Raw genomic sequence first — 27,138 nt, 5'->3', positions numbered from 1 at the left:
AACAGCTGTTCCTCAACAGCTGTTCTTTCAGTTCAGTGTTGAAAGCGGACGAAACCAAAACAACAGTAGCGCGTAGTTAGTCAACACTACTCGGTAGAGGAGTTTTTTGGCGCCAAAAGAGGCGAAGATCAACGCCAAGAAGCAATTGTGTTTTAAAATTAACTTTATACTTGACCGACAGACATGAGCTTCTCGCGCAGTGACCTGCGCTATGCGCACACCAACGGCTACACAGGTCTCCTGTACACCCCCCGCGGCGAGTTCATCATCACGTGCGGCACAGACGGAGACATTCGTCACTGGACTTGCATCAGTGACGATGACCCCCGGTCCAGTTGCCTGGGCGAGTTCGTCATGTGCATCGCCCACACGGGCTCCCGACTGCTGGCCTCCACGGATCGCAACACGGTGCATGCCTACACCTTTCCCGAAATGGACAGCGACGGCATACTCATGCGGTTCACGGCTCCGGCAACGTGCCTCAAGGTTGCCGGTGGCTACACGGCTGCCGGCAGCGAGGACACCACCATTAAGGTGGTCAAGGGAGAGGCAGCTGGCAACGAAACGGTTCTGGAGGGGCACACGGGACCGGTCTTGGCCCTGGATATGCACGCGGAGCGAAAACTCCTGGTTTCCGTGGCTGGAGACGGCCATCTGAAGGTCTGGAACTTCGAGGAGGGCAAGGAACTGAAGAGCATCGGTGGTCTGCCCAAAGTTAACAGTTTCGAGGCCGCCAGTCTCTATGGCACGCCCCATTTCGAACCGCACAGGGGCGAATTTCTGGCCTACGCCGTGGACAACGAGATTGTGGTTCTAAACACGGCCAACTGGGAGGTGGCCTTCAAGCTGCGCGACGACTTGGTGTCAAGCAACTACAGCTGCTGCCAGTTCTCGCCCAATGGTGAACGCCTGGCAGCGGGGACAACCAAGGGCGAGGTGAGCATCTTCGATGTCAAGAAGCGTAAGGCCTTGCCAGTGGAGATGCCGCCTAATGACTGCAATTCCATAACATGCCTGGCCTGGAATCGTTCTGGAGAGGAGGAGGTGGCCTTTTGCGATGCCACTGGCCAGCTGGGGACCGTGTTTCTCAGCGATGCAACCGAGGCTGGTGGTGCGGAGGCACTGGAGGACCACCAGGCCGAGCTTTTGGGCGATGACTTTGAGTTTGAGGGTGGCCAGGACTTGGAAGCCGCTGCCAATGACGGCGATGGTGTTAGCCTGGAGCAGCTGAAACGCAAGGTGATGAGCTTTGTTGATTCCGTAGATGTCGATGAGACCTCAAACCAATCCCTGGCCAGCAGCAGCAGAACTGCTCCAGCTCCGGCTGCTCCCCAAATCAAGCTTTTTAAGCAGCAAACGGCCTTCCAGCCAGGCGCCACGCCTAGTGATCTGGAGCACCGCTATATGGCTTGGAACGATGTGGGCATTGTTACCGCCCACGTAGAACCTTCTGGCGATGGCTCCATCGACGTGGAGTTCCACGACGCCAGCATCCACCATGCCCTGCATATCAGCAACTACAATCAACACAATTTGGCTAGCGTGAGTAAAGGAGCTTTGGCACTGGCCTCAAACGAGACGAGCAAGCTGGTGGTGATTGCTTTGGCCGCCGCCGGAAACAAGGAGTGGTCACTCAGCCTTCCGGACTGCGAAAGTGTGGACGCCCTTGTGGCCACTAGTCATTTGGTGGCCGTGGCGACAAGCTCGAGTTTTCTGCGCATATTCAGCGTTATGGGCACACAACGCGAAGTGCTAACCATTCCAGGACCTGTGGTGGCTCTCTCCGGACACGAACACAGCCTGATGGTGGTTTACCACAGTTCAGCGCCCAGCCAGACGCAGCAGCATCTCTCCGCCATGCTGGTCAACACAAACGGCCTGAATTTGCGTCTGGAATATGTGCCAGTGCCGTTGACGCCGGGTAGACAGCTTGCCTGGCTGGGTTACAGCGACGCAGGATCGCCGAGCATCGCCGACAACATGGGTCTCCTACAGCTGTACCGCCGCAGCAGCAACGCCTGGTTCCCCATTTGCGATACCATGAAGCAGAGCACCAGTGTGTCGCACAATTACTTCGTGGTGGCTGTTTCCGAGCTCCGCCAGATAGTCCAGGCGGTGTTGTGCCGCGGCACTTCGTATCCCATGACCAACCCACGGCCCATGCTCCAGGAGCTCCGTATGCAGATCCCGCTGTGCGACATCGACGTGGAGAAGTCCGAGCTGGAGGATGCCCTGCTTCGTTCGAGTCTGATGCAGGTGGAGGGTGCAGAGAAGATGCAAAAGGAGACGGCCATCAAGCTGTTCGCCCTGGCCTGCAGCAGTGAGTGCGAGACGCGGGCTCGGGAGTTAATAGAATCGATTGCTTGCACCGATCTGCTCCAACTGGCGGTAAAATATGCCACCAAGCGCGGGCGCATCCACCTGTCCGATCGCCTGTGCGAGTTGCTGCCGCAACTGGAGGCTGTCCAGGAGGCTCGCAAGCAACAGACTTTGTTGGGAGCCAGTGGCATTGCTGCGACCATTGTCCTTCCCATGACGCCCACATCTGCCTCGCAGAGTGGTCCTAAACCCAAGACCATCGAGCTGAGCTCGGCCAAGCGGGGAACCTTAAAGAGATTAGCCAACTCACCAAATATTTTTAAATCAGCTTCGGCGGCATCTCGTCCCTCGACTCCGGATATTCCACCCTCTCCGCTGGATACTCAGGAGAATATATTCGGCGAGTCCGAGTCCGAGGTCCCCATGAGTAAAACCCCGGACCCCAGGACTCCTCTGAACGCAGTTAACCCGTTCGCCATGAAGCGCAAACTGGGCGACACTGGAGTTATTTTTGGATCCGAAAAGCTAAAATTGGCCAAGAAATAGTTATTTGTTGATAGTTAGTTAGGTTTAAGTCCTATATCCTTAATTAATAAAAAAAAATCGTAGCTTTTCAGTTCATTTTCAATCACTCAAAAGTTATTTTAGTAACAGCCTGGCACCATGGCACACACTCTTCCAGAAGGCATTATAATTTCAGTCAGCAGCTTCAGCATCCCTTGGGGAGTCGATCTACCCATGCCCGTTTGTCCGTCCGTTTCTTCGCAAACTAGTCTCTCAGTTTTAAAGCTGGCAGCATGAAACATTTCCAAATATTGCCTTTATATTGCAAGTAGTATATACATATGTAAGTCGAAACAAGCCGGATCTGACGACTTTAGCCTATCGCTCCCATACAAACAATCGGAAAAATAAAATGTTATCCCAAAACTGTATAGAACTATAGCTTCCATAGAAACAATCGGAACAATAAAACAGAGAGCCGAACATATACATAAGAGCAGAATTCGAAAAATATTTAGGCGATCGTTCCTGAAAATAAAACAACTCTTAATAAAAAATAATACAATTTTTTAATCAATGATCTGTTTAGCTGAACAAGTGTAAAAGTATAACAACAAGAACAAGTATTGCGTAAAATGGAAGAAGACATTATCCCCAGATTCTTGGTTTTGCTCAACATTTACAATGTTACTGGCTGATTCCAAGAAAGCCCTTGCAACGGTTTCTTCACTTTCGCAACAAGTTTTTTTGTGACGTTTTTTTTTCAAGAAATGGAGCTTATATCCGCCTCCATTAACGAGTAGTCCAGTTCCATAGATATATATAAAATATTCTTACATCAAGGCTCCTTATCTAAAATTGTTAAAACTGGCTAACGGGGTACTAAGCCCTGACAAAAGCAGCGTTTTGCGCCTGTGTCAAGTGCCTCCAAAGATTAAGCGTCGGCTCCGCTCTTTTTTGCCTTTAACAATATTTGGGACTCATGATCTTAAATTGTTCCATTTTTTCCATATCAAACCTGACCTGCCTGACTGGATGAGAAACTTAAATTGAGCTCCTTTGCAACCTATGCCAAAAATCGACTTTAAGTTGCTTGACTTAACAGAAGGTCTATGGTTCCAGGTGGAATCGCATGCGGTACACCCAATTGATCAGATATTCACACATTTCACCCGTAAACAAAATTTTTCATATGTATTGTTTTGTTTACGTTTTGAAGCCAATGTGACAGTACCCTCTTACAAAAAAAATCTCAAGCGATCGTCGTATACATAGTATATTTGACTCTTAAGCCTAGTACTAAGATCGACAAACAGTTTCGCCAGGGAAAAAACTTATTCTTTCTAGTGCGACCGAAGTTTTCAGATTCACCCGAGTTCGTGTGCTTTGGTCATACTGTCAATCAGCTGGGCTTGTTGACAAACAAACAATTTGAGAAGCAAAATCGAAGATGTTGAATATAAACAACGCCAGAGTTAAATTTGGTATTGGAATCGTGGCAGATACGCAGCAAAAAGGCTCTTATAGGCGGCGAACGTTTTTCGTCGATCTGAGTACTAGACAACATGATCACTTATCACTGGTGGATCAGAAATCAATGATCAAGTTTTTTTCTCCCAAAATTCGTTGTCTCGTTTTTTTTATATGAAGTTTTTTGTTTTATAAGTAATTTTGGTAGCCTGAACACCACGATATACGCTGATCATTATGGAAACATTTTGTAGTGATCAGTGATCAACAGAACTATCGTAATAATCACCATCAATGATCAGTAATCTTGTTATGCTGAATAAGCACATTAACAGCATGGGGACTACCCCAATTGATCTTTATATTTGGTATTTTTTAAGCGTGACCACACTCGCAGCTTTATAATATACCAAACTAGCGCTTCGCCACAAACGATCTACAAATTCGGGACTTTCCACGAAATTCAAGTCAAATTTATGTTTTCGTTGTTTGATTTTATTAAAAGTGCTAACATATACACGCACACAACAAAAAAAAAAAAAACATTGTAAGAGTTAGGTACTGCCCTGGTACCAGAATCAAAAAACCAAAAAGTAATAAACAAAATTCGCAGTTATAAGTAAGTACATATCTACATATGGCAGCAGCGAATCCGAATGCTTTACAGTTCCATCAATGGAAGGGAAGCTTGCGGAATCCAATGAAGCTCCAGTTCCAGTGAACTGACTCCATCTCCGTTATTTTGAAAGGCTTTTTCATGCACACACAAACAAACACAAGAGGGCTTAAATGCTGCGGAGTTATCCAAATTACCTTAAAGTCAACTCAATTATTAGCCTTAACTAAAAGTATTTATTTAATTTATTCATATAAAATGTATTTTGGGGTTTTACCCAAAGTAATTTCACCACCCGTTCCGTACCTTTACAAACATACATATAAAAGACGCTGGCGCATCGTTCGCTTATTCGTTAGCTGAACGTCGCGCCGTGCACTTCGATCGTCAGCTGCACTGCTGTTCTATATACATAGTATAAACATTTATGTACGTCTGTGTGTGTCTCTGCCTGAGCTTTGTGTTCGCGTTGAATAACAAAAAATAAATAACAAACTTTAAATTGCGATCGTACTATAGAAAATCAGTAACAATTCGCGCAACAGATATCAATCCTACCCCTCTGTGTGATTAAGTGCATAAAAAGACAACAATAAAAAATAAAAAAAAACAAGCCAAAATGACGAAGAATAAAAATCAAAAAAAGAAGACTGCCGGTGTAAAAAATAACAATGGGCCCGTTACTGCGATCGATTTGTTAACGCCGCCGGCAACACCGCCAACTAACAGCGGTATCAAAGCACCCGGCAACTACGCCAATGGAATGCCTAGGAAACCGCCGGTGCCATGGGGTAAGCTATATTATAGACCCTAATTGCAATTTCATCACATCGGACTGATTTACCCGGCGACAGAGCGCGAATTTATCGGAAGTTTTCTCCTGGAGATGGCCGTGCGCCAGGTGATCAGCGCCCAGACCGAGTGGTATGTGGACAAGAGTAAGATGCGCCAGATGTTCGAGGCCCACCTCGGAGGCCTGCCCAATTGCAGCGAGGTTCGGCTGAAGCTCTCCATCCAAGGCGCCTGGAATGTGAGTACCAAATACATATGATACCATATTATCATGCTTTTCATTTCCTTTGTCCAGATACTTATACAATAAACACTGTTCACGTACATATTTATTTGTTTTAAAGTAAGAATTGTACTGCCTTTACACTCGAAACTGATTTATATTCTAGCAATGTTTATGTTCTGATACCCTTGCAGAGAGTACTATTTTTTTAGTCAAAAGTTTGTCATGCAGGACACAAACAAATCATTAGAACTTGCGATCCAGCCATGTCCGTCTGTATGTCCTTCCGTCAGTCTGTCTGTCTTTCCGTTTTCACGCAAATTTGACTCACAGTTTTATAAGTTTTTGGATGAAACTTTGCCAAAAGTCTTCATTTTATTGCAAACAGTATATACCAAATAGTTCCGTAGAAAAAATCGGAAACATAAAAATAAAAATTACGGTTATACTGGATTACTAATTTACGGTTTTAGTTTTAATAAAATCGGACAACGACTGCATATCATCGAATGACCAAATACATTTTTATGTCATCTTTTTTTATGTGTAAATTGATCGTGTAAAAAAATCTTGCCAGTTGGACTATCGATATCCTATAGCTGTCATTCCTTCAATGTTCTTTAAGCGATCGAAAAATCTGGAAAGCTAGCACCCATACTGATTCGCTAACCCACCCGCGATAAGAGCTGTTTTTGCATTGCATCTTTTTCCTTTGTTTTGCGCCAGCCCCAAACATTTTCTTTGTATTATCAACACAACTCACAAACACTGACATACCCGATCGGCGATGTGTCTAAACAATTTGCTAGCTAGACGTCTAATAACTCGCTCAAGTAAATGAGTCATTCACTTTCGCGTTTGCCCCACCATATTCATCTTTTGCTAGGAAAAATTTGGGGAAACCCTTTAAGTTTTACAAGTATATAAATTGGATAAACGTTTTATTAAACAGAACACATAAATCCAAAGCTAAGAGGATGTCAATATTATAGTTACAGGAAACCTAAAAAAAAAAATGGTTGCTGATATGGCAACAATGTGATTAGACTTTTTATTTAGGTATAGCGGCTTAAAGCTTGCTAGGGGGAGTCCCAGATGGTAGCGTTTTAGATTTATCGGTCTATCTATACTTGTAATTAACTACTTGTTGTTTGGTTAAAAAATACATGTTATAGACAGTGTTGAGGTGTATCTAGATACTTGTACCTAGTTTCGTAACCAGGTTCAATTTGTTGGTACCTTTTACTTTTACTAGGTAAAAAATAATAAGACTATCATACCCTTACATGTCTAAAGATTTTCATTTACCCAATGTATAATATATGTAAGGTTTGTTAGGTACTGTTATATTTGTATTTATTTTTGTTTTTAAACTAGCTTGATACCAGAAAATTAAATTTCTATTTATCTTTGCATATATGTTAAAAAAAAAAATGATTTTACTGGAACTTTAAGATTCCACAGCGAATACAAGATATAATGATGTTTATTTTTTCAAAAAAGTGACTAAAGCTGGCTTTTAAAACATCTGCCACTTCTGTAAAACTTGAAAATTTTCAGAAACGGCCCAAATGTATTTTTTTTGTGGTTGTGAACCCAAAAAGTCAAAAAGTTCCATGAAAATCTTACTTTTTAGTTTTAGGAAGTCCACTTGGCATATTTTCACTGATAACGGTTTTATTAAATTAATTTGTTTGGTCTCGAAAAAGCTTAATTTAATATTATTTAATTTAAAATATATTGAGTTCCTTTATAAGACCCCTCGGAAAAACGAACGCAACATTCCAAGAGAAATTCAAATTCTTTTAATTGAAGATATACTTTTAGAGGCACTTTAGGATCGGAGAATGGTTCAAAATCAATGATTTTAACTATGGTTTAACCCGACGAATTTTGTATAAAGCGGAAGTTTATTAAGAGTGTTTTACAGCAAAAAAAAAGTAGGAAATTCCAGTTAGTTCTAGTAGCCCACACATTTACGTATTCTTAGCTACATCGCGGAACCTTTAGCTTAAGTAACATAAGTTTGTTACTTGATACTCACATAGTAAAGGTATTCGTTGAAAAGTATGTTACAGGTAGGAGGAAGTTTTTCCGACCAAATCAATCGAGAAAAACAGCCGAGTCAATGTCCGTCTGTCCGTGCGTATGAACTTGGAGATTTCGGAAACTATAAAAGCCAGAGATTCCTATTCCCTGCAATTCCCATTGGGCTTTCCATTAAATCCGTGTTGTGCCAATCTGAAAACACATTCTGGGAAATAACATACAGAACTAACGCTTAAATGAAGCAGCTATTTCGCCATATAGGTGAATGATATCATCATGTGATTCCCCCTTTTTATTGTTACAAAAAACAATGCCCTCTTAGTATAGGCTATAGTGGACTTAAATTACGACACTGCAGATTGTAGACCGATCGCATATCGAAGGAAGTCAGACGATAAGAAGGCTATCAATAATACATATTTCTGGTTTACGTAAACAATAACAAGTGAACTTAAATGCAACGTTTCGTTTCTGTCCCGATCTGAACAGATTGGGTCTCTGCTGCATAGGACCAATTTTCTGATCAACACTCCGCGTGGGAATACTAACTATCGCATCAAGAGTTTCGCCTTGATGGAGTTTCGCAAGGAGAAGTTCAATTTGCTCGATGAACAACACCGTCTTCGAGATTCCCTTTCCCCGGCCATTTTTTCCGGAGCTGCTGTCGAGGGCAATAAACCCATAACCGAAGGTAAGTCTATTCAACTATTTTTACATTTTTCAAACTACATGAGAGATTTGATCGCAGAATACAAACTTGATACGGGGGCCAAGTCAATGCTTCTGAAATACCAAAAGACGCAGGCTCAGAAAACAGAGAACGATTTTGAGCTTAACTCTATGGGTTGCTATATGTGCCAGGTGAACTTCGACACGATTGAAAAGTATGAGGAGCATGTGGAGGACCATGGCGATGAGTCTGATTTTAAGTCACTCGAAAAGATGGAGAAGTTGTAAGTTTCGATAGCTGCTCTTTATTGTTAAAATACAACTAAAGATAATAAGTTTATAAAAATTGTTTTGCTTTCTTATATTTTTTAATAATTTTTGTTTTGTTAGACGACTTTTAAATTTAATTTTTTTAATAACTCAGAAAAAAAATTTACGTAATATAAATTGTGATATTGTCTTTACCGCAGATCTTCGTCCATATTGACCCTCTCTTACCAGACCTGCGTGGACAGCCACTACTTTGGATTTACCTTAAAGACCGAACGCAAGGATTTGGTGGTGGACAAGTTCATCATAGTGCAGTCGCGACAGTTCTACTACGTGTACAATGCGCGTTTGCCGCTTAAGGTGCCGTCGAGCGGGGAGCTTGTCTTCTTTGTGGACTCACACGTCTTCATGATCCTCCGAGAGCAGCCTATCGTGATCGGGTTCTCCAGCCAGGGACAAAGGTTCGTTGAGCAACACCATTTCATGCGAACGGAGGCACTGCCCAAGGCCAGCTTCAACATCAATCCGTACCGGCTGTCCAACCACGAGACATTCAAGAGTCAAGGTCTTCCTCCAGCCAATCCGCCCACCCAGGTGGTGAGTGCCCTTAAGCACGAGGACGCCCAGGTTCGGCTGGCCGACTTCGACAAGCACTATCGCAACTATTGTGAGAGGGGCAGGGAGATCACCCAGGAGAACCTCAGTGGTGCCCTGCGCACCCTGCTCCAGGTGGAGGACATCGAACGGCTGCAGCACTATTTGGCCCTCAAGCAGTCCAAAATGGAGCTGCACCAGTTCGGACGGGAACTCTCGGTAAAGTTGCAGCTGGGTTTGACCAGTATGAGCGTGGAGGATGTGCTTTCCCCCGGCGACGATGTCCTGATCATTAACGAACGCGGCAAGCCGGATTCCGGTGTACGCCAGCTGCTGGAGAACAACAACCAAGTGCTGGAACTGGCCCTCAAGGACTTTGACTCCATCTTGAAGTGGGCACGCAAGGTGGACGAACAGTTCGGATCTCTGGACAAGCAGCCGCGCGTATACTTTGCCCGCGTCCTGGGAGTCTCCACGCAAAGGGTGCACATTACATGTGAAAGCCAGTTGCCGGACAACACCACATACACCCTGGTCTTCCGTCCGCTTCGGGCAGTGATGCGTTACCAGTACCGGGCTCTTCAGCAGCTTGCTCTCACCTGCGCCGCCGATGTGCAGAGGATTCTTTTTCCTGGTGACATTCCCCGAGAGTCGGTGGCCCAAGGCACCTTGGAACTGAACAACCGGCGCTTATCCAGCAACCCCGAGCAGTTGCAGGCGGTGCGTCAAATAGCACTTAGCAAGAAGCTGCCGGCTCCGTACATCGTGTTCGGTCCACCGGGAACCGGCAAGACGGCGACCATTTGCGAAGCCATTTACCAGTTGTATGTGCGCCGACCGGAAACGCACATCCTGGTGCTGGCTGGCTCCAATACGGCCTGCGACGAGGTGGCTCTGCGATTGCTTCGGGCCATCGCAAAGGCTCCGGGGAGCCAGCCCCGCCCACTCACCCGCATCTTTGCCGCAAGCTGCGATCGGCGCATCGACAACATCGACGACCTGCTGCTGGAGTACTCCAACATGTACGCCCTACACTTTTACCCTGCCGTTCAGGCGGTGCATCAGTATCGTATAGTGGTCTGCACCCTCAGTTTGGCCGGCAAGTTGTCCACAGGTGGGTTCGCCAAAGGGGATGTCTTCTCGCACGTTTTTGTGGACGAGGCGGCCGCCTCCACGGAGGCGGAGGCCTTGATGGGCATAACCTGCACCATATCGCCGACGACTAATTTGATCCTGTCCGGGGATCACAAGCAACTGGGACCGGTGCTGCAGTCGCAGCGGGCCAACGAATGGGGTCTGGGACTGTCGTTATTCGAGCGACTGCTGCAGAGGAAGTGCTACCAGGTGGACAAGGACGGTAGCTACAACACGGCCGTGCAGACGCGACTCGTACGCAACTATCGCTCCCACCCGGAGATAGTTTCCCTGTACAGTGAGCTCTACTACGGCGGGAAACTTAAGGCTCAGGCGCCCATGGGTGAGTAGGAGATCCTGACAGCACTTTTCATCTGAAATCATAAAATCAACCGTTATTCCACTGAAAGGGTTTTTGATAATCGGTATTCTACGATTTTTTAAAAATGTCGGCATTTTTTACCATAAAAACTAGGCTTGAAAAAAATATTTTCGCGTTAAAAATGGACAAAAAATTATTATTTTCATGTCCTTAGAATACCGACAGTAATTTGCTCTTAAAAAATAGATAGATGAAGAAAGTCGGTTCAATACTTTTTTTTGCAATCCTCTACGCCTCATATAAAAAAACATAAAAAAAGGAACATAGGCGCCAACAACTGTCAACTGCCATATCTTTCATAATTTTTAAGATCGGCTATTTAATTTATGCCAGAATTTTCTTGAAGCATTTGTATAACGATTAAGACACAAAAAACAATCGATTTTTTTAAACGTCTTCGGGTACTTCCCCCTTTAATCATATCCCCGGGATTTATCTTTTATGTCTTTCCATTTCAGAGAATGTTTGCCGTTTTCAAAACTGGTTCCACACTTCGAATGCTGATTTTCCCATTATGTTCCATTCCGTCTTTGGCACTGTTATGAACACCAAGAGCTCTATGAGGTGAGTTGTTAACTATTGGTAGGCAAACATAAATTTTGAACAATCTTAAAAGTCTTCCGATTCGGTCAGTATCGGACAAAACGAATTTAAATTAATTATTTTCTCTTATTGAACAGTCTGTGCAACAATAAGGAGATCGACGCTGTAATGGACTACGTCAAAGACCTTATGTACTTCGGTATCAATGGTGAGAAGGTGTTGGAGTCTGACATCGGGATCATTTCGCCGTACAAAAACCAGTACCAACGTATCCAGGAGCAGCTGAACATGCGCAACTGGTCGCAAATAGATTGCGGATCTGTTGAGCTCTTCCAGGGCAAGGAGAAGCAGGTGATCATTGTGTCCTTCGTGCGCTCCTTTACTCCCAAGCTAGGCTTCTTGAACAATGAACGGGTGAGTGTGTGTCTGGAAGTGGGGAAATCAAATGGCATAAGCAAAGGCTGGGTTTAAAGTCTTGATATATGCTTAAGAAAGTCAACCTTCGGTCTTACATTGTTTTAATACCCTTGCAGAGGGTATTATAATTTCAGTTAGAACTTTGCAACTCAGTGAAGGAGACATGTCCGACCCTATAAAGTGTATATATTCTTGATCAGCATCTCTAGGAGAGTCGATTTAGCCATGTCCGTCCGTTTCTAAGCAAGTAATAGTTAAATATTTCAGAAATACGGTTTAAATTTCATCAAAATCGGACGACTGTAACTTAAAACTTCCATGGGCACAACAAAAATATATTTTACTTTTTTATTTTATAATGTTTTTTTTAAATTCATTTTGACTTTTTAATAATTTTGCTAAAATTGGAAAACGATATCATAGGAACTATCGAATAATTGAGCTGCAAATCATCATAATTTCAATGTTTTTATACATATACGCAAGTATATCATAAATTTAATGTTTTCAAGAATATTAAATTTTTGTAATAGCTTCCTTTCTTGTTTTAAGTTATTCAAGTCGAAACTTAAGTATTAGCCTTGTTGGTTTTGTACAATTATCAAGCAAAAGCTTTTTGGAAAATCGGCAGCTGAACGAAAAGCAAAGCCGAATTTTAGCTTCTTAATTATTCAAATATTTAAGAAGCAGAAGTATTTTATCACATAATAAGAAAAAAATATAAATATATATAGATCATATAATGACGCCACTGCTAAGTTTACAAATAGCATAGATTTGTTTGCTGTTTTCAGCTTAATACAATTTCAAAGGCGAGATGTATTTTTGGTTTGCTGAATAAGCTTTCAAAAGCAAATAATTTGCTTTTCATTTTTTAGAAAACTAAATTAAAATTTTTTAAAAAAAATTTGAAGGAAAAACAATTTTTTTTTTACTTTTGTATTTTCAGAATTTTAAACATCTTTTTCAAGGCTTACTTAACAAAATATAAGAAAGCATACTTAAGCAATCCTTAATGGCTAGCCTTGCAGCCAAAACTCATTTGTGATATTCTATAAAGCGAATGTTATAAATTTTTATGCAAATCTGTATTCGCGTGTTTATTAGAATCTGCATGTCAAATCTTAAATGTCTAGTTTTTAAAGTTTCCGAGATCTCGACGTTCATACAGACGGACAGAGAGACGGACATGGTTAGATCGACTCGGCTATTTACCCTGATCAAGAATATATATTCTTTATAGGTTCGCAAAAGCTTCTATCTATTACATACTTATCAACCAATACATCCTTTTACTCTACGACACACGGGTATAAAAGTGTTTGAAAAAGTAATAAAAATAAACATTATTGGTTTTGATATGTCTCGGTATATAACAACAAATTATCACTTAGAGCATTAGACCATTAAATATGCAAAAACTAATCTACTAAAGCATTATTTATTCTACTTTTATACTCGAACAACATATTTTTAATAAACAAATCTTTTTTAAAAATATATAAGATTATTTTTATGCGGAACTTCTTAAAATATCCCACTTAAATAAAAACATTTTATAGAGCCAGGCAAATATGGACACTTGTTTGGAGATCGGGACATAAAAAAAAAACAAATTAATTTAAAATAATTTTGTTCTTGTTTAGCGATTGAATGTCCTGCTTTCCCGTCCGATGTCCTTGCTTATTCTGATTGGTAACCCGCGAACTCTCAGCCAGAACAACGATTTCCGGCGCATTATCGAGATGTGTCGTGACCGCAACACGCTGGTTGGAGTTCCGTATTATCGCGAGGAAATTAACCAGAATAAACAGAACGGGCAGAAGTCCGTCAAAGAAGCTGTGGAACAGCCGTCACCTGGCCTGGGACAGCCGCTAAAGCGAAGTAAGGACCATTAATAAATTGAAGTTCGCCAGAGAAACACAAATCGAGACACCATCCGTATTTCATTATAACTTGTAGAGACATTGTCATAGTTCCAATTCTCCGATGGCTTGTTTCTCTGGCTCGTCCTCCTAAAATGATTTATAATTTTTAACCCAAATCTGTTTCCGTTCAGCTTCCAATGCCAAGAACCCAGCTCAGGCGGTCAAGCTTTTCTACAACAAGGAGGAGCTGCTCAAGCTGGGGAATGAGTACCAAACACAAAAATCTGAGCTAGACAAGTTCTTCGACGAGTTGCCGAAAGTTCCACGCTACGTGGATAACAATTCCGACTCAGTTCGTTTGATTCAGGGCCAAATGAAGGATTTAAAATTGGACAACAAAAAAACGACAGTTAAGACTAAGCTTGCTCCTCGTCCTGCTGTTACACCTGCGACCGGAACGCCATCAACATCAGTCAATGCAGCCGCTCCAAAACCAGCAACGCGTTCTCTAGAAACCCATACCACCAAGCCGGTATTTAAGCTCTCAGAGCTCCCGGCTATTCCGCCCTTTAGACGCCCGGAACCCAAGGCCTCAAAACCCCTCTCCATACCGACCTTTGGTCGCGAACAACGCTTTATCAACGGAGTGCCATGTGGTGTGGAATTGCCCCAAGAGCCCAGCGCCCCGCCGTTGTCGCCGCCCAAAACCACCAGGTCTTCGACTTACCGTCACATTCCCAGCGGTAATCTACGGTTTGAGAATATCCGTCCCACGCCCGAAGAGTACCATCGACAGCCGCCCTTTAACGAGCAGCGACGTGCGCCGCCCTTTCGTGAGCCCCACGGAAACTGGAACAATTTCGGATGGTCGCCACGGGCTCCTCCTACGCCCCCACCAAGGGAGAAGAAGTCGACATGCGTCATTTCTTAATTGTAGCTTCTGCGGAGGCTACGACCAATCTATGAGGATGGTGCGGTCGCTTGGCCTAACAAGTGACCGTATTGTCCTCTTTTTGACTTTGCTATTGGCAATTGTGCGATCTGTGATCATCAATGCGCCAAGTAGCAAAACAACCTATTAAATATATTCGCACCTGATGTGCGCTCTCTCGAAAAGCAGGTCCAGAAGAATGCGGCACCGTGAACACCGCGGTGCCCGTAATCTTTTGCCCCTCCTTTTCTAACTGGGTCGCATCAAATGCGAATGTAATTGATTTGAACGAAGACACAGAGCTCTTAAAGTGAACACTTTTCGGTTGCAAGTGGCATAGGTTTTTGTTTTATAGTATGGACCCGATTCCATAATATAAACCGCAAATCTTGTGCGCGAATCAGTCATTAAGTTTGACTTTGGGCGTTTTAAACAACATCATTAATTTCAGAGAACGTGGGATCTGCATTGCACTATAACTACTGCCCCACAAAATAAAAAATTCCGCATTTTTGTAACTGTATCTTTTCATATTTATTGGACTAAAATGATTTTGTATTATAAGCGTCAAGTATAATCCCCAGTACAGTGTACTTTCAATGTAAAGGAATAGTACACCTTGCTGAAAAAATGATTAGAATTCACGGATTAGTATTCATATTAAACAGACATTTAACCTTAATAAACATTTAAAATTATCCAAAAGTTATTGTATTATTTATACTTTTGTTATCAAATCAAACGAAACCATTGGTGGCACGTGCTGCTTAAATTATACTGGCTTGTTTTGACACGTTTCTATTAGTGTGAGGCTTAGTCAACGAATCGAAGCACTCCCAATAGTTAAGTTTTAGCTTTTCGGAACAAATAATTATAAAATTTGAGCGAATTGCTTGAGAGGTAACCCATCCGTGTAAATCCAATTTTTTTTTTTATTATTTTTGACGAAGCAGCTAAAATGTATTCTTAAAAACTAAATGTAGTCTTAAAATTTTTGACGAAGCAACTTAAATGTATTCTTAAAAACATAAATGGTACATAATATATAGTATGACTACTAAAATTTAGTTCTGTGTTTATAGGTTTTGGATGGTGTTTGGTTGAAATAAGCTGTGGTCCAGTATATGATACCATATTATAAATATTGTCAGAAGTTTTGTACGCAATGGAGGAGTAATGAGCCTATAAAGTAGGTATATTCTTGATCGGCATAACTGGAAAAGTTGATAAAGCTATTTCTGTTTCTTTATATATTTCTATTAAAAAGCTTTACCCTTGAAACATTCGCAATTGTTTCTTTATGGCATTCTTATACTTTAGTCCAAATTATATAAACTATAAATCTATAAACTTTATTGAAATCAAAAAATGTAATCTTTTAAAATTTTTTAGTGTTATTTGGCTCTCTCAAAGCTGGCAGACGGATTTCGCCGATCAGGCGTGTATTTTTTATGAATTAATTTATGTTGCTGGAACTTTAGTTTAAGCAATATGTTTTCGATGACCGAATAAACATATACCGCCCAACAAATGGCCTCCGCCACGTAAGAAATTACTTGACAGAGTTTCGCGATTCCTGGGCTTTAGAATGGGCGAGAAATAAACATATGCCTTGCGTTTGCACAAGTTGAATCTGCACGCTAAATCAAAAATCTCTGGTTTTTAAACTTTTTTCGAGATCTAGAGACTCATACAAACAGACGAACAGGCAGACAGACCTGTCTAGATCGACTCGATTATTGATCCTGATCCAGAATATATACTTTATAGGATCGAAAACGCTTCCTTCTGCCGATTACATACTTTTCAACAACTCTATGAGTAACGGCTAAAATTAAAACATAAATCCAAAAAAATAAGTAAAGTAAAATCTTGTTTCAAATCAATAAATGAACCAAATGAATAAACATTTTTGGAGTCATTTTTAAAACAGTTAAATATATTTTAAGGGCTAGACAAAAGGTTCTAAATTCAACCCAATTTTTCTGGGTTATCATTATACCCTTGCAGAGGGTATTATAATTTCAGTCAAAAGTTTGCAACGTAGTGAAGGAGACATTTCCGACCCTATTAAGTATATATATATATTCCAGCCATGTCCGTCTGTCAGTCCGTTTCTACGCAAACTCAGTTTTTAAACTATCTTCATTGAAATTTCCCAAAAGTTGTCTTTCTATTGCAGGTAGTATATAAGTCGGAACGAGCCGGATCGGACGACTATAGCATATAGCTCGCATAGGAACAATCGGAAAAATAAATAAAAAAAATTTAAATTTCATCAAAATCGGACGACTATATCATATAGCCCCCATAGAGATAATATATATAATATAATATATAATATACGAAAGTAAACCATAATTTTAATGTTTTCAAAAATGTTTAATTTTTGCAATAGCTTCAAGGGTATATGAACTTCGGCTTGCCGAAGTTTGCTTTCTTTATTGTTTTATTTTTTTGCTTAAAAGACCGATTAATATTGACCACTTTCAATTTAGCCTTCACTCAAACCAACTTTCCTGATTTTGAACGTTTTTGGTTTTCTTTTATCCAAAAGCTCAACTATCGCGCATTCTACGTATTCATTTGGGCGCATTATCTTATTCCCTTGTTGCCTATTTATCGTCATGAATTTGCAATAATTTTTATGCCATATTCGTAAAGTTGGGTAAAAACATTATATTTCTAATCCCTTGGAGAATTGGTATCTGCGGAGTTCAGGAGCGTATGCAGAATTTCAGCAGGGCGACCCTTATTTCGCTTATGGTTTTAAATAAATTGAACGCTAAAGGGCGGGACTGTGTTTTTGAGAAATGTGCGAATCGGGTCAGTTTCCTTGTAGTTAACGACCGAGGATCAGTCGAGTTGGGCTTTCAGTGTCGCAGGTTCATAGATTCAAAATGCAGCTGCCTTTAAATATATTCGGTTTGATTTTTGCTCTTATCATCCTGAAGAAAATTAGGGCAGACATTCCCGGTTGTGACTACTTCGATACTGTCGATATCTCACATCTCTCAATCCCTACATGTACCTAATGACGATGGACCAAACGGTTGAGAATCGGGTTCCTGTGATCGAAATGGCCGTTATAAGGGATCCGTTTTGGAATTGTGACGAGGTGCTCAGCCTGAAGAACGATGAGTTCACTTTTATGCAGGTTTGCCTTCTTATCCACCATCTTTTCCAAGTGTAATACCAACTATTTAGAACGGCACCTTACTTATCCACTCGTCTGAGGAGTACCTAAACAATTACCAATACTGTCTGTACCCCAAGTTTTATACGGACTTCCCAAAGTATATATGGGTTGTCGTGCACAGGTGCATGACGATATTGCTCCCAGGGACCCTCGAAGGTAGGTGCATTCCTGACTGTTGTTAATAACTTCCCCATTAGCTTTTCTTCTTCGTTTCTGGTTTTCCAGTCTCGGTGATATCGTTGATATGCTTTATCCTTACGATCGCAGTGTATCTTTACGTTGAGAAGCTTCGAAATGTGATTGGCAAGTGCCTCATTAGCTGCATATTCGGAAGGTTCATGGAGACCCTTAACATGATACTGGATGACTTGAGCGTATTAAATGGCATTTGCTCATCAGCAGGTTAGTAGATCATTCAATAAACATGACTTTAAGTAGAGTCAAATCTATGGATGGACGTTTAAGAACACATTATTTGGTCTGTCGCAGGCTATAGCTTATACTTCTTCAAACTGGCTTCCAGTCTCTGGCACACAGTCATCAGCTACCATGTGTGGAAAGGATTCAAATCTATTATTCGGAACGAACCTCGTCATCAATTCCTCACCTACAGTGTCTTTGTATGGGGAACTGCTTTAATCCCGACCGGAATAATTTATTTAATTAATCAATCGTGGAATAACGATTTGCATAAATGGAACTGGATGCCCTTGGTCGGTTTTAGTCAATGCTCGGTAAAAGGTAGGTTGCGTAAGTTGCATTTAAAGGGGGATATTAAACAATATTAAACAGTTTTGCTGTGTTAAATGAAAATCGATCACTTCGAGTAAAATTACACTTTTTCTAGAATGCAGAACTTAGTTCTCCGATTTTTCCTATTGGAGTAATACGATATAGTCCTCCGATCTGGCCCGTTCCGATTTAAGCACAACCAACAAAGAAGAAAGTCTTTTAGGAAAGTTTCATTTATATAGATTTGAAACTAAAAATGTTTGTTTTCGTAGAAACAGACAGATGGAGAGACAGAATGACATTGCTAGACTTACTCACCTGGTGATGCTGATCAAAAATATATATACATTATTGGGTCGAAAATGTCTCCTTCACTACATTGCAAACTTCTGACTTCTAATGACCGTTAAGGGTAAATAATTAATTTGTTTTCCTCTAGTATAAAAATTGTACAATTAAATAAAAAATGTTTTAAAATAAGTTTTTAAAATTTGAGTTATAAATATTACATTTTAAAACTATTTTTCAAATTATAGCATATAGCTCCCGTAGAAACAATCGGAAAAATAAATAAAAAAATATTATAACTTTCCTGTTTCTTAATTTTTTTTTAGTTCTTCGACATATAGTAATGGTTAAATATTTCAGAATTACGGTTTAAATTTCATCAAAATCGGACGACTATATCGAATAGCTACCATAAAAACAAAAAAAAAAACAATTTTTTTTTAAATGTAACTTTTCTATTTTGTATTTTATTTTAATTCTTTATGACTTCTTATTAAGTTGACAGTTCAGAATAACGCTTTTAATTTTATTAAAAACGGAAAACGATATCATATAGCTGCCATAGAAACACATATACGCAAATAAATCATAATTTTAAAGTTTTCAAGAATATTTAATTTTTGCTATAGCTGCAAGGGTATATGCACTTCGGCTTGCCGAAGTTTGCTTCATTTCATGTTTTTTTTTAAAGTACAGCCATACCATGACCAGGAGTGGTCCCCATATGACTTGTATATAAAAAAATAGCCTTGCTTGTACTTCCATTTTAAGATTTAGTCCTAAACAATTTGGCTTGGCATAGATTTCAGCTCGAGCTGCTTAATACAGTAAAATCGATTTCAGAACCCCAAAACATCGATTTGGTTCAGACAAACAAACTAGAGGACAAATGTTTTTATTTCAAAAATGCCATCCAAGTCTTGATTCTTTTCGGGATTTTTTATTGAGGTGTCTTTCTAAAAGGGTGAAAATTAAGTAAAACAAAAATGTATATTAACCATAATTTCAAAAATTTGTATAAGAGTAAAAAATCTCGCCAGTGGGCTTCGTTTTCGGCATAAACGGCATAAATTAAAAGTCTAACGAAAGTAACAAGACTTCCAAAAGTCAATTCTTAGCTTCTGATTGGAAGAAAATATCTTGATTATTTTTCGCCCAAATTTGCTTAAAAATAAAAGGAATTTATTTTTAAAATTGAGTTTTTTGCTAGTTTTCTCTGTAAACACATAAGTATAAAAAAAAAACGATTTACTATCGTTCACAGATTCGAACTCTTCTTCTTGGATCTATTACTTTGGACCTTTACAGATCCTAAGCACCTTCAATGCGGCCATGTTCACCTCGACGGCCATTCACATTCGAAAAGTGAGACGACAATTAATGAATTTCCGGCAGGAAAAGACAGCGAGCAGTCTTCATTTCAACAGTCAGACGTAAGAACAATTTAACTTTGGTATTTAGTTGGCAGCATGATACTCATTTTATATCGCTACCTAGTTACTTGGAGTTTCTGAGGCTATCTGTTTTGATGGGCGTATCCTGGACCCTGGATTTTGTTCCTTTTTTTGCGCATAGCGCCAATTTTTGGTGGCCAGTCGTTTGGGCTCTTAAATATTACCAGAAGGGCTTCGGTATTATTATTTTTATTCTTCTTATCCTTAAGCGCAGTACTATCGTACTGATTATTAATAGGTAATACCTTAGTCATTGTACCAGATTTTTGAGTAACCTGTTTTTTGTCCTAGCAGTTTTCGAGAAAACCGGTAGCAGCAGTGTCATAACGATCAGAGGGAAACTAACTTTACTGAATCAGCGCTATGGATCACCAAAAATGTTCCAAAATGGCATTATTTCGATGTGCTGATCTGGCCTCCACCATAAAACTGGAATATGGGTGTCTTCGATCATTTTTTAGTTCGACCATAGAAGGAAAGAATATTAATATTTGGCGTTTGACTGTTTTTAAAAAAGAAACAATTTACAAACTTTATAAACGGAGTTTGACAGCTTAACCAACTTTTAATTTCGTTTTAAAATGTTTTTTTAACAAGTTTTGAAATGATTTTGTTCATTTGATAGAAAAGTTATCTGTGTTATAGTACCAGTAGGCCAATAAAACAACCCCAGTGTCAGAAGTAAACGACTCTTTCTTTAGACATACATTTATATTTCGTTATCGCTTTCAACTAGCTGAATTAGTAAAATAAAAGTTATTAAACTTGTAAAAATTATAGTGGATCCAGCTAGTTAAGATTGAGCAGATTCTGCTACATCGTGGGCCCTGGCGAAATTCTTAAGATACCCCTTTAAGATATCCCTTTGAAAAATGCATCCATCCGGCAGGAACAATGGTCGGAGTGGCGCTGCGGTGCCAACGCAGCACAGTCGAGGGCACACCGTCTCTGGGGTCACAGTGCGTTCCAAGTTGGCGGCACCTCTATCGACGCAGACGGCGGGAACACGCAGAGCGGTTCACGGCGGAGCCGGCGATGGAGGATCCGATGCGGCTTGGAAGCAGCCAGGTCGTCGTCTGGCCAATGCTAGCCCGCCTTCTCGGCTGGTCCAGCCCACCATAGCCTCGTCGCTGAGGGCCAGCACTTACAGGCAGACGGCCAAACAGCAGCAGTTCGAGCAAGCGGCTCAGGAGAAGGAGAAGGCCACATCGGGCGGTCCCCCGCCAAAGGGCACCGAAACGGAGGTCAAGAGGTCACCCAGGCAGCGGGTGATGACCCAAGCGGTCAAACAGGCGGCCCGGGCCCGTCTCTGGCCAACCAAACCGGCGGGCGTAGGCCACTCCTCGAACCTGCGCAGGAATAGGCTCCCAGTGCCCGAGGAACCTGCTCCCTTGGCGGATAGCGAGGCCTTGCTGGAAAGGGCGGAAGTCCCGGAGATCAGGCCCCAGGAGCTGCTCGAAGCGGGCATCCAGACCAACGAGGCGGAGATCCTCGACCATGGACTAGTCCTCGGCGAAGTCAGGTGGTTGTGCCCCTCGATGCAGCTGGTGGAGCAGATCGAACGGGAGCGGCGCGAACTCAAGGCGAAGACGGAGCGCCAGTCGAAGCGCAGCTTCGCTGCCCACGAGCAGCAGGAGGAGCTGCATCTGGACGAGCTGAAAGAGTTTTCCCTGCGTAACGCCGTGACCAAGCGCTCTCCCAAGAAGCCGCCACCGATCCAGTACGCCATCTACGACAATCAGTACCAGAACGTGTTCAAGTCCATGGATGACTTCTTCACCCGAGTGCAGTCTTCTGGGCCCAAGTCCGAGTCTGTGACCAACATCCAGGAGCGCATTAAACGCAAGGAGCAGGAGCTGCTGAGCCTCTTCGATAACGTCGACCTGAACGACTGAACCCCGAAACGGATTAAATTCCATACCAGTGATTTCTCAAATTGTTTGTGTAGTATTGTAAAAGTAAAAGTACGAAAAAGGATTTTGGTATTCCATTTTAAAATAAAGTACCGAATACAAAATTAATACCCTACCAGGTACTATAAATTCAGATAGTCAGTTTTAAAGCTATTTGAATGAAACTTTCCCAAAAGTCTTTTCCATTGTAGGTTGTATTTAAGTCGAATCGGTCTGAATCGGACATTTGTATTAAATATCATGATTCGTGTATTATACATATATCATGAAGACTTCGATCGTTGGCAGCTATATGATAACGTTTTCCGATTTGAATAAAAGTTAAAGCGTTTTTCTAAACTATTACACCATTACTATTACTAAAAGAATTAAAACAAAAAATTTTAAAATAAAAGAAGTACAATTTTTCTTCATTTATTTTTGTAATATTCCGATTGTTCCCATTTTGTCGTCTGACATTAATCAAATTTAAACCGTAATTCTGAAAAAGTAAACCATTATTATATATCGAAAAACTAAAAGAAACATCAGTTATCATTTTTTTCCAATTGTTCTTATGGGACCCATATGTTATAATCGTCGTCGTGAAATTATAGTACCCTCTACAAGAGTATAAAAAAAAACAATAGATTGGTTTGGTTTGTTTTGAAATTTTGAAAACTTTTAGGACGCATTTTTTCGATAAAAAGTTCCTTGATTTTTGATCTTTGACCAGCTCTAAAACACAAACTTATCCAGTAAAATGAAAATGAAAGCGAAATGAAACTGAATTCATCTAAATTAAATGTTATCGGGCTCAATTAATTTTATAAAACTCGTGCACTCAAAAAAATTTCGTTAAAACAGGCCACATTTATATTTGTATTAAAAAAAAAGATTTCATAAAAACAATAAAGGAACCAAACTACGGCAAGATGAAGAATAAATACCCTTGCAGCTATTACAAAAAGGTGTATAAAAATACATCAATATTTCTTGGCTAATGTAGGAGAAAGTTGATTGCTCCAGTACCTCTGCCCTAAATACATATATTCCTACGTTAGGAACTATTTTATACTTTTACAAAGTTTATTTGTAATGTTTTTATTTTCGGGTTTCATTTAACCAAGTTGGATTGCATCATATATTGGTAAAATCGTTCAATGCTGAGTTGATGATGAATTCAAAATAATCTACCAAGTGCCATAAAAATATTGTCAAAATTTGGAAAATCTTAGAAATTTAGAAATTAAAACCAGACATTTATTTCAAAAAAATATTGTATCTTTAAAATCAAATGTTCGTTGATAATAAATATAAAATAAGGTGAACCAAAATTAATAAAAATACAACAAAAAATAAGACATTTTAGTTTAAAAAGACAGTTTAATACTCTAAAGTAACCCAAATTCCGTTCCCAAGTCAAGACCTCCTTTCATGTCACACTAAAATCTGTCTTGGGTAATTAAACCACCTGGGACACACCTATTTAAAATACAGCGAATCAGCGTGCTTGTCCAGCAGCAAGCTCATAAAGTGAAGCAACAAGTTCAAAGTCGAATTTAAATTGCGCTTAGCCAAGCAGCAGCAGCTGCCACTTTCTCCGAGGCCCGAAAGCGGGGTCAAGAAGTTTTCCCAACGATCGTTTCTGCAGTCAACGCTGGCAACTGGTTGCGCGAGCAATGGAAAAGTCTGCTCTTAAGTTTCCCCATGAGATTCGCGATGTGGAGGAGTCCACAAATGCGGAGCTGTTGGACTACTTCCATGGTAAGATTGTAGGGTTCAGTAGTCCGGTCTTACCTTCCACACCTTTTCTGTCCAGGCGAGCGGACTGGCTTTGTTCAGGTCGGATCTGAGGGATATTTCTTTCCGCACAAGTACAAGGAGGAGGCCGAAAGGTATTACAACTTTGTGGCTCGACCAGATGATGTCTGGATTGCCACGGTGCCAAGGTCGGGCACCACTTGGACGCAGGAGCTCATTTGGCTGGTGGCCAATGGCCTGGACTTTGACCAGGCCCAGCGACGACCGCTCACCGAACGCTTCCCATTCTTTGAGTAAGTATTTGTCCTGTTAACTAATTAAATGTAAAGGGCACTTCTATTTTCAGGTTTCCCTTGTTTGTGCATCCCAAGGTAAAGGAGGAGCTGCAGAATGAAAACCGTCACTCAGCTGAAGCCGTAGAGTTCCTTGAGAAGATTTCCCGACCGGGCTACGAGACGCTGAGAGAACTGCCCAGCTCCCAGCGACGCTTTATCAAAACTCATTTTCCTTTTTCTCTAATGCCGCCTAGTGTCCTGGAAAATAGGTGTAAGGTTGGTTGATTTTAAAACCTAGTTATCTCATAGCTTGGGTCTTTGAGGTAGAGGTAAGAATATAAAATACATTTCTTTCAGGTGATCTATGTGGTTCGCAATCCCAAGGATGTGGCAGTTTCCTATTACCATTTGAACAGGCTCTTCCGAACGCAGGGTTATGTGGGAGATTTCGAGCGTTACTGGCGCTACTTTCAAAGAGGATTAAGTAAGTGCACTTTTGATGTACGCAGCTAGCATTGTGATAACCCTTCCTGGCAGATCCGTGGCTGCCCTACTATAGTCATGTGAAGGAGGCTCTCGAGCATGCCAAGCTGCCCAATGTGCTTTTCCTGCGCTACGAGGACATGCTAGTAGATCTGCCCGGCACAGTTCACAGCATAGCCAACTTCCTGGAGTGCCCGCTGAAGCCCGAGGACCTGGGTAGCCTACTCGATCATCTGAGCATCAAGACTTTCCGCGAGAACAAGTCAGTAAATATGCACGAGATGGCTTCCGTAGGCATCCTCAACAAAGGAGAGGCAGGATTCGTGCGTAGCGGAGCCAAAACAGCGTGTCGGCCACAAAAGGAGTTCGTCGACAATCCTAAGCTTTTGAAGAGCGCGAACGAATGGGTGGAACAGAACGCAAAATGCTTCAAGACCATATAAAATACCTTACTTTGATGGCTATCTTTACTGGTGTTTTTTGGTTTAAATTGAAACGGAACTAGACTATGACTAACGTATTTGCACTTTGAAACTATCCACACTAGCACTGGCGATCTGCTTGTGGACTTCGTTTACCTCCGCCTGCGTGAGGGTGCGCTCCATGTGGCGGTAAACGATGCGGAAGCAGACACTCGACTTCCCCGTCTTTGGATGCTTGAACTTGTCGACCAGGCTGATCTGCAAGAAGTTGATAAGACCAATGGTTAGCTAAGTAAGGATTGGGAACGACGTGACCCACCTGCTCCACCATATCACCGGCCACAGAGCGGACCAGATCGTAAAAGTCGTTGGGCGAGAAGCCGGCATCCACCTCCACATCGTCGGGAAGCCAGAAGGACAAGTCGTTCGTGCACTGCGGATAGTGGGATATGGGCTTGTAGGTGGGCAGATTTAACAGGTCCTTTTCGCTGAACTGCGAAAGGAAGCCACTGTCGTTTGACCAGAAGAGCCGGATGTCCGGTATGTCGAACAGAACCATGGCCAAACGCTCCAGGCCAACTCCGAAGGCATAACCAATCGACTGGTGGACGCCAGATCTCTGCAGAATCTCGTGGCGCATGATGCCGCAGCCCAGGACCTCCAGCCAGTTGTCCTTGAAGTAGATCTCAAGTTCCCACGAGGGCTGGGTGAAGGGGAAATAGGTGTCCACCCATCGGTACTTTATGCGAGGACCAAACAAATCCTTCGTCAGGCCTACCAGCACGTGCTTCATTTCGTGTTCCATCAGCTTGACGGCCTCCAGGGTGTGGCAGGGCTGTTTGGTCTGGTCCATGAACTTGGAGGAGGGCAGGATAAGCTTGGGATCGGCCAGCGTGCCGGACCACGTCTCCTCGAACAGCTCCAGACCGGGATTGCGCTCGAATAGCTTGTCTTTGGTGACCAGCCGCACGGCGTCCGCCTGGTGGAACACCGGATAGTGGGTGCTGTCGATTTCGTCCCGCCGATACACCTCGCCCACCACCAGAAGTTGTCCAATCCCCCCGAGATCAGTTCTACTTGATGGGCAGTGGTGTGGGCCCGCAGCAGATGCTGCTGGTTGATGTAGTAGCAGTCGGACTTCTGGCGACTCACATGGTCAGCGGGTATCAGCAGGTTGTCAAAGTTCTGCTGCACAGTGACCACCGGACTGAGGTTGTCGTAGACGGAGAACAGCGGATTGCCCCTTTGGTTGCGGTACGCTCCGTAGAAGTAGTTGACGATCCGCTGGCGGATGATGGACAGCGGGTGGTCCGTCTGCAGGTGCTTGTTCGCTCCCAGATAGGAGAGAATTTTGGGCGTAACGTTCGTCCATCCATCGGTGGCGAACGTGCTCCCATTGACCTCCAGGTGTGGTTGGGCGGATGGCGACTTCTCCGGCGCCGCGCTGCTGGCCAGGCATCGAGTGGACTTCACCAAGTGCCGAGCTCCTTGCACTCGAAGTGTCAACAGCATCTTGGAGGACTTTTGTTAATTGGCTTTAATAAATTATTGCATTTTATGTTATGTTCGCAAAGTTATTGCCCAATTTTCAGAGTGACCAGAGTATCGCAGAGTGACCAGAGTAAGCCAGCTGGTGAAGAACTTGTGTTCTTAGTGTATATCGATAAAATGTCTCTAAAAGCTATCGATAAAATATGTTTAAATTATTACTGGTTTTTTACCATTTAAAATTTAATTAAATGTATCAGGACATTGTGATTCCAAAGCTACCAAAGATAAGCGATTTTAAAGAACTCTTTAAAATAAAAATTAACAATTTAAGTACAATCTTCCCGGACATTTATTTTG

At 41.9% G+C, this 27,138-nt stretch overlaps 6 protein-coding genes across 6 annotated transcripts; 5 read left to right on the top strand and 1 right to left on the bottom strand.

Moving 5' to 3' along the window:
* The first annotated feature begins 52 nt into the window (after window positions 1-52).
* On the top strand, window positions 53-3,365 carry LOC128255956 (WD repeat and HMG-box DNA-binding protein 1). The gene has a single exon (XM_052985879.1). The coding sequence runs from the start codon at window positions 184-186 to the stop codon at window positions 2,863-2,865; it is 2,682 nt and encodes an 893-aa protein (XP_052841839.1). The 5' UTR covers window positions 53-183; the 3' UTR covers window positions 2,866-3,365.
* A 1,424-nt stretch (window positions 3,366-4,789) lies between these two features.
* Window positions 4,790-15,486, top strand: LOC128255955 (uncharacterized). Its single transcript, XM_052985878.1, has 10 exons — window positions 4,790-4,912; window positions 5,429-5,700; window positions 5,764-5,939; window positions 8,463-8,664; window positions 8,722-8,926; window positions 9,113-10,983; window positions 11,481-11,586; window positions 11,703-11,979; window positions 13,629-13,866; window positions 14,042-15,486. The coding sequence occupies exons 2-10, from the start codon at window positions 5,529-5,531 to the stop codon at window positions 14,779-14,781; spliced, it is 3,987 nt and encodes a 1,328-aa protein (XP_052841838.1). The 5' UTR covers window positions 4,790-4,912; window positions 5,429-5,528; the 3' UTR covers window positions 14,782-15,486.
* A 1,713-nt stretch (window positions 15,487-17,199) lies between these two features.
* On the top strand, window positions 17,200-20,939 carry LOC128255764 (probable G-protein coupled receptor Mth-like 7). The gene is made up of 7 exons (XM_052985507.1): window positions 17,200-17,938; window positions 17,989-18,136; window positions 18,206-18,382; window positions 18,470-18,721; window positions 20,265-20,433; window positions 20,498-20,692; window positions 20,749-20,939. Exons 1-7 carry the CDS (start codon window positions 17,807-17,809, stop codon window positions 20,765-20,767), a joined length of 1,092 nt encoding a protein of 363 aa, XP_052841467.1. The 5' UTR covers window positions 17,200-17,806; the 3' UTR covers window positions 20,768-20,939.
* A 160-nt stretch (window positions 20,940-21,099) lies between these two features.
* LOC128255696 (uncharacterized) lies at window positions 21,100-22,473 on the top strand. Its single transcript, XM_052985393.1, has one exon. It carries the CDS (start codon window positions 21,327-21,329, stop codon window positions 22,347-22,349), a length of 1,023 nt encoding a protein of 340 aa, XP_052841353.1. The 5' UTR covers window positions 21,100-21,326; the 3' UTR covers window positions 22,350-22,473.
* A 1,207-nt stretch (window positions 22,474-23,680) lies between these two features.
* LOC128255822 (sulfotransferase 1C4) lies at window positions 23,681-25,332 on the top strand. Its single transcript, XM_052985584.1, has 5 exons — window positions 23,681-24,113; window positions 24,169-24,403; window positions 24,457-24,661; window positions 24,743-24,869; window positions 24,923-25,332. Exons 1-5 carry the CDS (start codon window positions 24,029-24,031, stop codon window positions 25,309-25,311), a joined length of 1,041 nt encoding a protein of 346 aa, XP_052841544.1. The 5' UTR covers window positions 23,681-24,028; the 3' UTR covers window positions 25,312-25,332.
* On the bottom strand, window positions 25,309-26,916 carry LOC128255821 (probable phenylalanine--tRNA ligase, mitochondrial). The gene is given in 3 exon segments (XM_052985583.1): window positions 25,309-25,548; window positions 25,610-26,334; window positions 26,337-26,916. Coding segments are annotated over 3 exon segments (1,359 nt in total). The 5' UTR covers window positions 26,803-26,916; the 3' UTR covers window positions 25,309-25,380.
* Between the last annotated feature and the right edge of the window lie 222 nt (window positions 26,917-27,138).

The sequence above is a fragment of the Drosophila gunungcola genome (genome assembly GCF_025200985.1).
Source record: "Drosophila gunungcola strain Sukarami chromosome 2R unlocalized genomic scaffold, Dgunungcola_SK_2 000012F, whole genome shotgun sequence".
NCBI classification, from domain to species: domain Eukaryota; kingdom Metazoa; phylum Arthropoda; class Insecta; order Diptera; family Drosophilidae; genus Drosophila; species Drosophila gunungcola.
Note: the sequence above shows the minus strand (reverse complement) of the source record. Positions and strands in the feature narration are given on the sequence as shown.

What these genes read in the sequence shown, in the direction of transcription:
- LOC128255956 (XM_052985879.1), top strand. Translation starts at nt 184, where the DNA reads ATGAGCTTCTCGCGCAGTGACCTGCGCTATGCGCACACCAACGGCTAC.
- LOC128255955 (XM_052985878.1), top strand. Translation starts at nt 5,529, where the DNA reads ATGACGAAGAATAAAAATCAAAAAAAGAAGACTGCCGGTGTAAAAAAT. An exon ending in CCATCCAAGGCGCCTGGAAT is followed by an intron (nt 5,940 to 8,462) that starts GTGAGTACCAAA and finishes CGATCTGAACAG; the next exon opens with ATTGGGTCTCTGCTGCATAG. An exon ending in AACACCAAGAGCTCTATGAG is followed by an intron (nt 11,587 to 11,702) that starts GTGAGTTGTTAA and finishes CTTATTGAACAG; the next exon opens with TCTGTGCAACAATAAGGAGA.
- LOC128255764 (XM_052985507.1), top strand. Translation starts at nt 17,807, where the DNA reads ATGTACCTAATGACGATGGACCAAACGGTTGAGAATCGGGTTCCTGTG. An exon ending in GCTCCCAGGGACCCTCGAAG is followed by an intron (nt 18,137 to 18,205) that starts GTAGGTGCATTC and finishes CTGGTTTTCCAG; the next exon opens with TCTCGGTGATATCGTTGATA. An exon ending in CTTCATTTCAACAGTCAGAC is followed by an intron (nt 20,434 to 20,497) that starts GTAAGAACAATT and finishes ATCGCTACCTAG; the next exon opens with TTACTTGGAGTTTCTGAGGC.
- LOC128255696 (XM_052985393.1), top strand. Translation starts at nt 21,327, where the DNA reads ATGCATCCATCCGGCAGGAACAATGGTCGGAGTGGCGCTGCGGTGCCA.
- LOC128255822 (XM_052985584.1), top strand. Translation starts at nt 24,029, where the DNA reads ATGGAAAAGTCTGCTCTTAAGTTTCCCCATGAGATTCGCGATGTGGAG. An exon ending in GCTGTTGGACTACTTCCATG is followed by an intron (nt 24,114 to 24,168) that starts GTAAGATTGTAG and finishes TTTTCTGTCCAG; the next exon opens with GCGAGCGGACTGGCTTTGTT. An exon ending in CTACTTTCAAAGAGGATTAA is followed by an intron (nt 24,870 to 24,922) that starts GTAAGTGCACTT and finishes CCTTCCTGGCAG; the next exon opens with ATCCGTGGCTGCCCTACTAT.